The sequence below is a fragment of the Molothrus aeneus genome, chromosome 10, assembly GCF_037042795.1.
Source record: "Molothrus aeneus isolate 106 chromosome 10, BPBGC_Maene_1.0, whole genome shotgun sequence".
NCBI lineage: Eukaryota > Metazoa > Chordata > Aves > Passeriformes > Icteridae > Molothrus > Molothrus aeneus.
Window position 1 is genome coordinate 13,430,505 of NC_089655.1, and position 13,030 is coordinate 13,443,534.

The following is a 13,030-nucleotide window of genomic DNA, read 5'->3' on the forward strand; positions in this document are numbered from 1 at the left end:
GTGAAACTTAGTGCAGATGCTGGGGTGTGAAAGCTGCAGGGGGTAGGTGGTCTCGCTGGAAGCAGGTATGGAGCTCCTCAAGCTCCAGGGGGAGGCAAGAGTGAACATCCTCTACTTCTGTCAGCTTCTCAGCATCGTCCCTGTGACCGCGGGATGGAGCCTGTGACCTGTGACTGCTTCATCTTTGACAAGTTTAACTTGGATAGCAACTTCTACTTCTCTGTCGCTTCTTTTGAGGAGGAGTGGGGCTGCGTGGTGCTCCTGTCTGTCAGTTTTACATCTGGGAACATTAACACCTAACTAGTTAAAGATCTTTTTCTGTATTCTCTTAAATGAATAGAAATCTACAATGTTTTGCTGTCCTTCACTGCAAACTGGAGAATGCAACATGGTCCTGTTCACTCTACTTCAAAATATGATCTGCTCTAGTTCAAAAAGTATTCTCGGACAAAGGTTTGGTAAGAAACCCAAGCATGCACACTTGATAGTCCTTGACAGGAAAACCTGCGGTTTGCGTTTCTCCTTCAAAGACTCCTTTGAGTCTCCCCGACGAGCTATTTCCTCTATCTAGAAGTGAATCACACCGGAGAGCACCGGGGCTGGCTCTCTCTCCCCGCTGGTGGCACCCTCAGCAGGACCCGTGCCCATCCCGCCGCCCCTGCACGGCGCTGGCTCGCTGGGGCCGGGGGGCCGGGACTGAGGGCGGAGCCGCCTGAAGGAAGCGGCCGCTCTCCACCCGGTACAACTGCTCTGGGGCCCGCCCGGGCATTCCCGCGCGTGTCTCGGCCGCGATGGAGCCATCCCCCGGTTTAATGAAGAGCTGAGATTTAAAAACACCAAGCAGGTACTGGGCTGAGCGGGGCCCGGCGCCACCCGGCCCGCCCCGCCCCACGCAGCGTCACGGCGACGAACGCCGGGCCGGGCTGTGGCCGCAGCGCTCCGGGCAGCCGCGGAGACGGAGCTGCCGATTGGAGCGGCCGCCTGCCCATTGGTGGTCCCGGCTGTCACTCTGAGCTCGCTGGGGCGGGAGCAATCGCTGCGGTGCCGGCGGTTGGCTGCGCCGTCTGAGCGGCCGCGCTCATTGGGCGTTCTGCCTACTGAGCCCTCCCCTCTCGCGTTGTGATTGGTCGGCGCGGCCCCCGCTCTCGCGGGCGGTCGCTGCTGGCTGCCCGGGCCGTCAGTCGCGCCCGGGCGGGGCGGGCACAGGGCGCTCCGGCCACCGCCCCCGCCCCCAGCACCGCCCCCGCCCCGCCCCGCCCCGTCCCGCCCCGCCCGCCGGCCCTGGCCCGGTCTCGCCTCGCCCCGGGTTCGCCGCGCCACCACCGCCAGCAGCCGCAGCAGCGGAGGCAGCGGCGCGCCCCGCCACCATGAAGGTGACCGTGGACTTCGAGGAGTGCCTGAAGGACTCGCCGCGCTTCAGGTGCCGCCGAGAAGGGCCGGGCCGGGGTCGTGCCGGGGGACAGGAAGCGGGGCCGGGTGTGTGCGGGGCGGGCCGGGCTGTGCGGGCGCTGGCGGTGACAGGTGTGACGAGCTGCGGGCAGCCGGCCTTGGGTGGAGGGGCAGGCAGGGACTGTGTGGGTGCTACCGTGGTGTGGGGGCTCTGAGGAGGAAGGGGAGGGCGGTGTGGGAAGTGCAAGGAAGAGGGGCAGGGTGTGCGGAGCTGGGTGTGCGGGGCTGGGTGGGCAGCGTGCAGGGCTGGGCTCCTGCGGAGGCACCGCCGTGAGCAGTGAGCAGTGAGCACTGCTGGGGTCACGCCTTGGAGGAGATGGGGGTGAATGGTGGCGGTGCAGGGAATGCTGGTCAGCCCAGCAATGTCAGCTGAGACTCGGGCTCAGGAGGGTGAACTCTTTGGTGATCTGTCCTCGGTTCTTCGGAGTTGTGCTCACACTTCAGTTCCCAGCGTCTCCTGCCTGCGTTCGGTGTGGCCACTGTTGGGGTGCCAGCAGCAAACAAGCTCAGTATCGTCTTACTTCCTGTTGTCAGAGCAAGGCACGCACTCCTTTGTTTTTCCCCAGTCGAGTGACCAGTTGTCTATCATTGCTATAGGGTTATTTCTGCTTATGTCAGGCAACATTTCCCTCAGTCTTTCCTTATGTTTTTACCCATTCTATATATGTATTTTACACCGTTGTATCTAATCAACATAATTGTGCCTCTCTTTGGGATGTGTGGCTGGTGTGTGCTTACATTCACCCAGTTTCTGTGCCTGGTATTACCCTGCTAGATGGTGGACACACAAACAGCTCCATGACGTGATGTGTCACTGCTGTGCCTGTCCTGTCCCATGCCAAGCTCATATCTCAAGTGCCTGTGGCTCTGTGGTGAGCTCTGGATGTTGAGGGAAATAGTGCTGCTCTTCCTCTGCTCTCTGGCCGTATGTTCACGCCTCCTCTTTGTATCAGCTTTAGCAATCCTGTGGTATCTGGGATGTAGAGGAAGTTGGAGAAGGAAGGTTGGTTGAATGGCTTACCCTTGGCAGAAGTTGGAGTTCCTGTTCTTCCCTGCTTTGCTCCTGCCTCTGCTGCCAGTTTGTCGCTGGCTGCTTCTCCCACGGGTTTTTTGGTGGCTGTGACGTGTGTTGTTGGATCCTTCAGTGAGCTGGGTGCCCTGGCAGAGGAGACTGGATGGTTCTCTGCCAGGTTAGTGAGTTGTGTCAGCGTCTCAGTGGGTGTGAAACCTACTAAGGCTTATGGGGAGTAGAGAGAGGAAACTTCACTGCCAGAAGCAAGGCTAGAGGAAGGCAGTAGAGAGTGAGACCTCCCTTAGGGCAGCAGGCAACTTTTACATTGGCTTAGCTGTTTCACAGAACTGTGTCCTGAGCTGGACATGCTTGCTAGTGTATATACATTCTGAGAGAAGTGTATTTAGTGTTGGTTCATCCCATTTGGTGGCAATGCAGTTGTAGATTGGCATAATTTAACAACAGAAATATACCAGTACTATTATTATTTACTTACTCATACCTGCTGAAGTGCTAAATACACTCAAGCAAACAAGAAGTTGTGACTTAAATTTGTGAGCAGAAGTGTGCTGCTGTTTCTTCAAGGTAAGGCTACTAGTTCATTTGAATTTACTTTGTAGCATTCTCCTTTTGCCCCTCTTGAGTCCTTTCCTTCGAGGAAAAGAAACTGGAGAAAACCCCTTGTTAGGGTGTTCTAGTACCTCATGGTCTTTCTCCCAGTCTGATACTACTACCTTTGAATAAATTGTAGAAAACCTTATGCTGTAATCACTTGATGCCATCAAAACATCCTTCCAACCTTTAACTGATAGGAAATGGTTAAAATTGCTAGGCAGAATTCCTGTAGTATTTCTGAAAAAGTTCCATATCTTTCATTATTAGTCATCAATGTTTGCTGTTAAAATTTTGGTTATTCTTAATGTTCATATAAATTACCCAACCCAAAGAGTAGACACCTTCTGATTGAAGGTTACTGCAGTGGTTTTATTGAGGGATGATAGAGACACTAATGTAGAGCAAGGTTGTGACAGAGTCCTGTGTTCTTGCAGGGGGTGGTGTGGACATAAAGCAGCTTCTTGCTCTGCGTTCTTGTAGCAAAGCTGAGCTGCAGCTTTCTCCTGACCTTGCTGAGCAGGAGGGTGTAGCCTCTGTCCTTCCTGTCAGTATACCTGTCAGAGCTGTTAAATAAAACTGTTGGGAGGTATGTAATGAATAAAAATGTCACAGGTTACTTTCTTATGGTTGTGGTGATAACTGGGAGGACACGGGTGAATCAGAGTTCCTGAGTCACTGAATCCCTGTTTTCATGGGGAACTATTTAAATCTTTCAAAACATGCTACTACAGTCAGCTTCAGCCACATGGCTTTCCTTGCTTATCTATTTCTTGTGAAGTTCATATTGATATTTCTTGGCTTTGAGATTTAATTTGGCCCCAAATCACAACACCTGAGGTCTGTTTCCTTGCTTGAAGTACTTGTGGAGGGATGGTGGTTTGTAGCTGTTGAGGTGCTGATATGTGATGAGATAATAATGACTATAAAGGTTCACATCAGAAGTATGAGTTATTTCATAGCAAGGCATACCAGGTTTTTTTTTTTCACTCTACAGTAGATGATAAAGAAATCTCTGAATTACAAAACCTGAAGCAATAATGGCTTATTGTATCACTAGATTTGTAAACTTAGAATATGCCAAATCAGTTTGTAGTTGGAGACTTGATGTTTAGAAACTGATTTTTGAGGTAGTGGGAAAGGCTATGAGTTCAGGCACACTTATGCAAATGTGTAGTCATGTTTTTTTTCTAAACTTGCTTTGAAAATAGTCTTGCTGAAATCACATGCTTTTCTGTCATGATCCCCTCTCCCAAAACATGGACACACCAAAGATCTGCTGAGGAAATGCGTTTGCAGTTCGTGTCAATGACTTCCCATCAAATGAAGAAGTTGGCTGAGGAGGGGTTTTGGAGCAGCCCTTGAACAATAAGAACTGAGCTGTGCTGGCAAGTTCTGTGTACATAATCATGCATTCCTGCAGTAGTTTTTAAATATGCAAATAGCATTGTGAAATAATTCTTTCTCCTTTAAACAATGAGAGTTTAAGTTTCAGAGTTTAATGGAACAGGCTTCTACATTGCTGTTTCATTTTCATTTTTTCTTCTTCTACCTATAAAATGTTTTTTCTCAATGAGGTATCACTGTAGCAACCACATGAATCATTGGAACTAAATTATTAGAAAGGAAAAGCAATTTTAAATGATGTGGAAATACAGCTGCTCTAAGTAGCAGTTAACAATTTTGATAAACAGCAAGTAATAGAAAAAGCAAAATTCAATTGCTCATAATCTATGCAATTGTAGAACTCTCTTCAAAAACATTCAGGCTGATCCAGGCTTTTTATTAAAGCTGTGGTTTTGAGATCATTTCTTTGTCCTTATCTGTCACTGTTGCCAAAGTTTAAAATTTTTTGCATTTAAATTTCTATTCATTTCCTGAGACCCCAGCTGCAGAACAGATGATGGGTGAATGAGGTAGATCAAAATATAAATGAAACTGTTGTCAATTACCATTCTTAGTAAAAGTATTTTTGGGTAGTTTCTGGGTATAACTGTGGTTATAGTGTATTCCCTTTAAAGGGACTCATCTGAGGAGTCTTCCATTTTGCCTGAGCTAAAGCCCTGCTCTGGGGGCAGGCCTGTGTGTGAGGCTGGCTTGGCACTGCAGTTCCCTGCTATGTGCTGGCTTTCTTCTCCTGTGGCTTTGGCCCTGCTCTGTCTGTGTGGGGCCAGCTGAGCTGCACCTCATGCTTATCCAGGGCATGCAGGTTGAAGAGGTCACTTGTCCCATTTTCTGGCTTTCCAGATTTATGATGTATTTTTTCTCACTTCTTTTGCACTGTGTAACCAATGGTTTGTCATTAAGCATCTGTTTCCCAAATAGTAGTAAACATTTTGTCACTTAAACTATGAGTAATATAAGAAAGTAACTTATTTAACCTATTTGGAGGTTGTGTTCAGCAGTCAGCGAAATTATCAAAAGTGCCTAACCCATATGCTTAGGTCTGCTCATTACTTTCTGGAGAAAATGTAAAGATAGGAACATCAGGAGAGTAATCCCTTCAGTTCCAGTGGGGAAGGGTGTTGGAGGGCAGCTGCTTCCTAACCTGCTGTGAGGAGCAACAAACCCCTGGTGTTCAGCCTGGGTTTATAGCTCAGCGTGGATGTGGCTCCACTGCAATCACTGGGGCTGCTCCTGGGGGTGAACTCAGCCACATGGCAAGTGTGAAAAGCAATGAGACCAAGAACTCTGTGTACAAAATCTGGTTTGCTCAGACTTACCTAGCTGGTTTAGAACAAATTTCCAAAGAAATGTTTGGTCTGGGCTTTCTGCCCTTGGTATTTGGGACTGAAAAGCAAGTTTGTAACGTGCTTGGCAAGGGAGGATGGAAACTATTGCAGAAGAATAGGAAAAAAGATACAATAAGTCAAAAGAAAAAGCTGCCAAGCATTTCCTTTTGAGTTTGCATTTAGCATATCTCATACTTACGTGGTTGTTAACGTTTATAATTTCCTGTATGAGACTGCAGAAGTTCACTTCTTGTAGCTGAAGTGACGTGGAGGACAGTCTAGGAGGGGTGTCGATAAGTTACACGTGTACAACATCCCTGTCCGTGCTTCTGGGACTCTGGTGGAGTTAAACTTAGTTAAACTGATTCTAGGTTTCTAGTTCTGCACTTCTGTGGGGATTGCAGTGACTGTCCTGTTCTACTCAGGCTCTAGTCAATGGATTTATTTTTAAATTTGTAACTATGCCTTTCAAATGTACATTAAGGAAATGATTGGCCTAAAGAAAGGGAGATGCATTTGAGCACAGTGTGCAATGTCAGAGCATTTTTTTTTTTGAGGGAAATTGTTCAGGAATAAAGAAGGTTCATTGAAGATCACTCACAAATACATCTCCAAAAAATCTCTCACACTGCAATATCTGAAAATATCTGAAAAAACTTAGTAGTAAGTTGTTAACAATCCTTCCTAATGGAGATTAGAGAAATGTCCTGAAACCAGGATGTCTTCATTTGGTTAGTGCACCTGCATTTTTAAAATAACAAAAAGTTGGCTGGCACAATTATGAATAACAAAGGATAGGGTTATTAATGGTGATTCTTTTTCTTTATTGCTTGATTATGATTTATATTAACAAGAGCAAACTAAAAATCTTAACTACATCTCAAATTGCTAATAGGAACTTAAAATGTTAACTTCCTCAGTTTTGGTCTTTTTACATTTTTATCTGGTAATGTTTAAAAAACCCACAGTGAGAAGGGAGCTTATAGTGAAAGTAGTGACAAAATCTGCACATTATCATAACATTGCTCTAGCACAGCAGCAGGATGGTTGCTGGAGAGCTGATGTTAATTAAGCCTGTACAACTGATCTTTAATGAGTACTTGCAGAATTAGAGGACAGCTTATTTATGTGTGTGTGCAATGGAACTGTAATTATACAAGTCCTTATGGCCTTTCAGGTTTTAAATATAGATTTGAAGAGGTTTGTTCTTTAGCCTGGAGTGTCTCCTTTATGTTGGCTAAGCACATCTCATGTAATTACATTAAGAACCAAAGTTATGGAGATGGCAGTTTTGTATTTTTTGGGAGGGGAGGAATAGTAATGTTAAAATCTCTGGAAAAGAAGATCGGTAAATAGAATATTCATTGGGAAGGTGGCAACTATCAGATAGAAACCTGTGTCTTGGGCTAGATGGACTTTTTGGTGGCTCTGTTTTTTCACAGTACAAAACTGTGAAACTGTTGGCCTCTGAATAGCAAATGTGCTGATTTCAGCAATGTTTGCAGTGTCCTGTGATCTCTTTTCAGGCTTAGCTTCTTGACAACCTTGCACTCAGAACCACATTATTTAGTCAGCATTTTCCCCATTCTTACTTCGTGCAGTGAACAATATGGCTTCAATTATTGCTAACTTTTTGCTACAGTAAATAATTCTAAAAATTTCCCAAAGCAAACTCTGTTCTTATAACCTGATTTTGGCAAAAATAGGAAAGAAAAACGTCTAATTTCCATTGGCTACAGAAATTACTGTTTACAGGCAAGAACCCTTTGCCTTAATCTTGATGCAGGCCTTACTGCCTGAATCAGTTTAGTATCTCAAGGTGTTGCAAATGCAGAAGTGTTATGTTTACATAGGCAGGAAATAGAAGAATAAATTCTTAGTAATTCAGGGTTTGGCTGGGGTTTTTTTTGCCTCTCACTTGTACATGCAGAATTCATTTTAAGAACACATGTAGAAGTTTTAAACTGTGTAAATGCATGTGTGATCTCTGAGAGCAGATACTGCTGGTTTTAGATTTAGATATTCCTGTGAGTTTAGGTAGTGATTTAGGTGCTTTGCCTTTTGTTAGTGGCAGATCTGTACCAAAAATAAGGGCTGAAGTTGCTGTCTGCAATGGAGGACCATGGGGAGGACATGCACATTAGTGTGTGGATAAATAACTGTAATGTTCTTTTAGTACATGCGGGAGTTTTCCATACTTTTGTGTGAGGCAGTGTAAATCCTGATTTTGTTGTCACTCTTTCACATGACTAAAAGATTAGATTATGAACATGAGAAATAGTAGATATTATCATTATGATCATAAACTGGACAGTTTAAGCAGTCCAGTAGACTCAAACATTGTTTTGCCTTCCTGATAATCTTTTCAAGAGGATTCCTTGTGTATGTGGCAGAATAAGGATTGTATGGTTAATGTTTATGAATATTAGAAGCAGCCAGGCCTCAGATCTAGAGTAAATCAGTTGTTGTTGTGATGCACTTACTGTGTGAGGAGAAATCTAATTTATGGAGTGATCTCATGTATACATTTTCAAATTGACAAGACACAGTGATAGACTAAGAAAATAATTTGTTGCAAAATAGTTCCTTCAAGTTCCCTTTATGAATGAGAGGAGATTTTGAACAGAGAAGAAGATGGCTGGTAAACTTATTGTTTAAGTGGCATGCTAGTGGCATGAGTCTTTCTGGAAATCAGGATTCCTTTTTGATGTTTTAAGTTATCTATTTGATATTTTAAGACTGCCGTATTCCGGGACAATACCCTTGGATAATTTTTGTAGTTTACATTTCAATATTAATGGACATTGAAATAGTTATATTGTGCTTTTGGACAAGAATCTAACAGTAGGTGCATGTTCACAAACTACCTTTTCATTTCATGAGTTTGTGATCTATCTTCAGCAACAGTTGTTAAAGGAAGACCTCTGCCTATGGTTTTGTCTTGATAAACATAAAGCAGAGCTAGTGGGAATTTGCATGGTGTGATTTTGAAGTTTCCAAGTAGGATATAATGCAAAAGAATTTAAGTAGTGACATGTAGTGAAATGTCTTCAGTCTGCTAAAATTTAAAAAACCATATTCTATGCAAGACAATTGCAGATATCTATCTTTCTGTGTGCCAGATGTTAAGTAAGAACACATGCATATCAAAAACACATTTCTGTGCATTTGAAATATTCTAGTCTTCAGTTTTTAGTGATCTTGTAGTTATTATTAAAAATATGTATAACTTATGTAATGCCAGAGATCACTTAACAGATTTTAGTGTTCTGATATTCAGAATGACATTGTAGATGGAAATTTGAATTCAATCCTTTGGAACAAAGGATAAGTGTGTTGTATTCAGAGTTCTGACCAGGAATGTTATCCCTTCTGTCTGTCAAAAAAGAGATGTGGAATATGACCTGGGAGGTGGGGTTTGGGTTTCTGCTCCTGTGGACTCTACCCAGGGAGGCACTGAGCCTCTTGTGTCCCTGTCCTGTGGTCAGACAGGGATCCCTGTCCTTGGCACAGAGATGGTGGCTGGTGTCAGTCTGTGCTGGAAGTCCTGTCCCATCCTCTGATGCCTTCCTAGATTCCAGGTCTCCAGTGACTCCCTTGCTGCCCAAGCCACTGCTCCGTGGGCACAAATGAGGCTCTGAATGTTGGTCATTTTTGGCATAAAAAGATGTAGTTTGTGTGGGGTTTGGGGGGTTTTGTTTTGAGTACTTTGTGTAAGTAATCAGATTCAGCATTTGACTGGATTCTTGTGATAAATTTCAATGTAAAGAACATGTGGTGTTACAAAAATGCTATTGGTTTTATAAAACATGCTGTTGTTATTATACTTTTGGGTTAAGATAACCCAAATAAGAACTCGTGGATGAAGAAGAAATGTTGTGTAGGTGCAGCAGTGTTGGGCCTTGTGTTCTTAACTGGCACTAGCAAAAGGCACTGTAAAGACTCACAGGCCAACTGGAAATGTAGCTTATATCTTCCCTAGGCTTCATGTACCATCTAAGTTGGAGTTCCTATCTATAGAAAGTGTTTAGTAAATAATGACCTAGGCCCCTTCCTTAAACAGGAAAAGGAGAATGCATCTCATCTGCTGTGTACTATCCCTCCTCTTAAGCCAGATCTTAGGCTTAGGCTCCTTACAACTATTGATCTTCATTAAGATTTGATCCCAAGCAGCTCTTGATTTGTTTTAGCCATATGTGTCAGGATAAGGTGACCTGTGCCCTGGACATCACATGTTTCTGCTCTGTCATTCCCAAAGGTGCTTTAGCTGACTTAATTTGTGTATCTGTGCATAGATACCAGTGTTTGATCAGATAAGGCACACAGCAATAATAGAACAATTGCATTGGCTCTGCCAGACAGGGCTGCTGTTAAGGATAAAGGATAAACTGTTCAAGACCACTGAGGAATCTGATGTTTCATTGAGGATGCAGCTTCTGGCTGAATTTGTGTGTTGCTAAGTTGGACACTGTTTAAAAAGACTACACACATCTACACACCTACTCTGTGGGATTATTCCTCAAAAGAATCTACAGGATTATTCTTCAGAAGAATCTCCAGTTTGTGGAGAATGATTTTTAAAAGTACTCCTTTAACTTCATTTCTTTTGTCTAGTGTCTGATTTTGAAGAATGTTATCTGCCTATTTATTCTTTCTTACTTGATTTATCCCAAGAGAATGATGAAAAATGACAAGGGGAAGCATTGAACGTGCCTACTGTTACAAAATATCCACTGAATTGTAAATATCAATCTTGAAAGATTTTGTTTGAAAATATTTGGAGTTGATTTGAAATGAAAAACCTTTAACATGTAATAATTAAAGGATAGGTAAGCTTCTGTTTGGTTGAAAAACAGCTTACCTGCAGTTAGCTTTGATAGATGAATGAAATCCCAGGGTCTTTAAAATCTCTTGATGACTAAAAGTAGTGGGAGAAAAGATACTAAATGTACCCAGAGAAGTTCCAGGGCTGTGGGTGTACTGCATGCATTTTGTAGTTTTTATATTATAAAGTTCCAAATGCCTTTTTTTTTTTAATAGTTTATCATCATTTGAAAGGAACGAGGAGGAAAGGCAACTGACCTTTCCAAATTTGAGAGCAGTAAATTTGAGGAAAACACGAATATACCATATTTCTCTACTGTCCTGCTTTAATGCTTATCCACTCTTTTGGTCTGAGATTGGATTAATTTGACTGAATGCTTCAGTGTGGAGACATAAAGGGCAAACAAACTGCTTTTTGCAGTAGGGAGGAACAATAAAACTACAAAATAAAACTCTTAATTTACATGTAAAATGCACTTTAGGTTACTGAGTGGGAGATCCATATATGTATATTCACCTAATATCTAAATAAAAAAATCAGGTTCAGAATTTGTGTATTACAACAAAGCTGCAGCCTTCTCTCTGACTGCCAAACAGAGCATTTGTACTGAAATATTCAACTTCTGAAATGGACAAAAAGGGTAAATACTTGCTGAGGACTTAGTCTTCATAGCAAATCTGAAACTTCCCTCAGGTTTCAGTAAAGTAGATCGACCTGATAAAAGTGGAATTGTAGATGGCTAATGGTCCTCAGCTCTTCTGAATCGTGGTGAGCTCTGGTTACAAAGACTTTGCCAGCTTATGCTGCTTTGTACACAGCAGTGCTCCTCTAACCATGGTGTAAGGTTTAAATTAGCAGCTAAGGGAGTTACAAAAAGAAAGGGACAGATGTTACCTGATTTTTTCTGAAACGGAAGCAAACCCAAGATTCATGTTAAGATCATATGGTGTCTTTTTGTTTAATTGCACAGCACTCAGACCTTTAGTTGCCTGTAGTTTGCTCGGGGTTTCCTGTGTTGGTGGTTGGGTGCTGCTGTATCAGTTCTGAGCATATTGATCCTGACAATGCTGTGCTGGGGCTATGGACTGATATTTACTCATTCTACATAAGGGGTGTCTTTCCAAATCTTTCCAAATTAGTATCTTCACTGCTCTTCAGACTGTTATTACTTACAGCTTTTATAAGCAAAGTTGCCAGGACTCCTTAGCATCTGACTGGTAACTCCAGATCTTGAGGCTAACAGGGTGTGTTTGTTAGATGTCCTATCTTGTATCTTTTGCAGTTGGTTGCTTGATGGTTATATTTATGCTTCCACTTCCTGACCTTACTACATACTTGAGTTTTCAAATGTTGAAATCCTTCATTCCATCTGCCGCTTTTGTGTTCAAGATCCTGGGTAGTTGCTGAGATTTAAAAGATTAAAGCAGCTCTGTGATGTTGGCAACTTTTCAGCAGCAAGGCTTCTGTCCACCATCAGTTCCTTGAGCTCCTTTCTGCCGCCCTTTTTTTGTTGCAAGATCTTGATACTGTAGTCCTACTTCTTTATCTGATAGTAGATCCTCCTAAAAAGCTTTTGGCCCAGTCTTGGATGTTGAAATCACTAGTCAAGAGTTGTTCAGGATATGTATCGTGATATGTTGCACTCTTCCCAACTTGTAGTGTAATCAACTTCTTTTCCATGAACCTTTCATGGTCACCATTGTGCCCCCATCTTGTTAACAGCTGTCTTCTGATGAACAAAACACTAAAGTTGAAAGATGAAGAAAATCCTGCTTCTCAGACTCTTTGTGGAGGAAAAAGGTTGCTGGTTTCCTGCTTAGGCTTACTGTCAGGCTCTCCTGGGATAGAAAAAGCTTAGGAGAAAAATATTAGGGGAAATCATTGGGAAAATAGCACTGTTAGGCATTTCTGACAATTTACTCCAAAAGAGTATTGAGAGGAAAAGTTTAAAAATTTAGGTAGGTCCAGCAGGTAGCAGAGAAGTCCTTACAGTCTGTGTGATAGACTGGGTCATGTAGACTGTTAAATGCTAGTGCAAGTTTAGTGGTAATGTGTTTGGCTTCCAGACGTGTATGTTAAGGTCAATAGAACTTGTTCCTTTTTGAAGACTGATTTGTTTATAATGTTCATTATCTTTGAGCTGTGTGTAGTCTAGCAGTAAGGAACAAATTAAGTGAAGTGTACATCTTTAAAGGATTTGTCCTACTTGTTATATTAGACCATATGAATTATTGAGGAGGAACTAAACCTTGTAGGTGTAGTGATACCTACAAGCAGACCTTTGCTTTAACAATTTTATTAATTCAATAAATACCCTTGCTTTACTTAATTTGATTATTTTCTAAGTCTTACTTGAGAGGAGTAGAGGAATGGTCCTTTTAATATTGAGGACTTGATTCC

The 13,030-nt window shown here is 42.7% G+C and overlaps 1 protein-coding gene across 3 annotated transcripts in view; it reads left to right on the forward strand.

The window, feature by feature from the left end:
• Window positions 1-1,318: 1,318 nt before the first annotated feature.
• Window positions 1,319-13,030, forward strand: part of ACAP2 (ArfGAP with coiled-coil, ankyrin repeat and PH domains 2) — a 63,093-nt gene continuing 51,381 nt past the window's right edge. For all 3 annotated transcript variants that reach the window (XM_066556333.1, XM_066556334.1, XM_066556335.1), the window contains exon 1: window positions 1,319-1,420. In XM_066556333.1, the coding sequence (XP_066412430.1) occupies window positions 1,368-1,420 (53 nt within the window). In that variant the 5' untranslated portion in view covers window positions 1,319-1,367. The remainder of the gene's footprint in view (window positions 1,421-13,030) is intronic.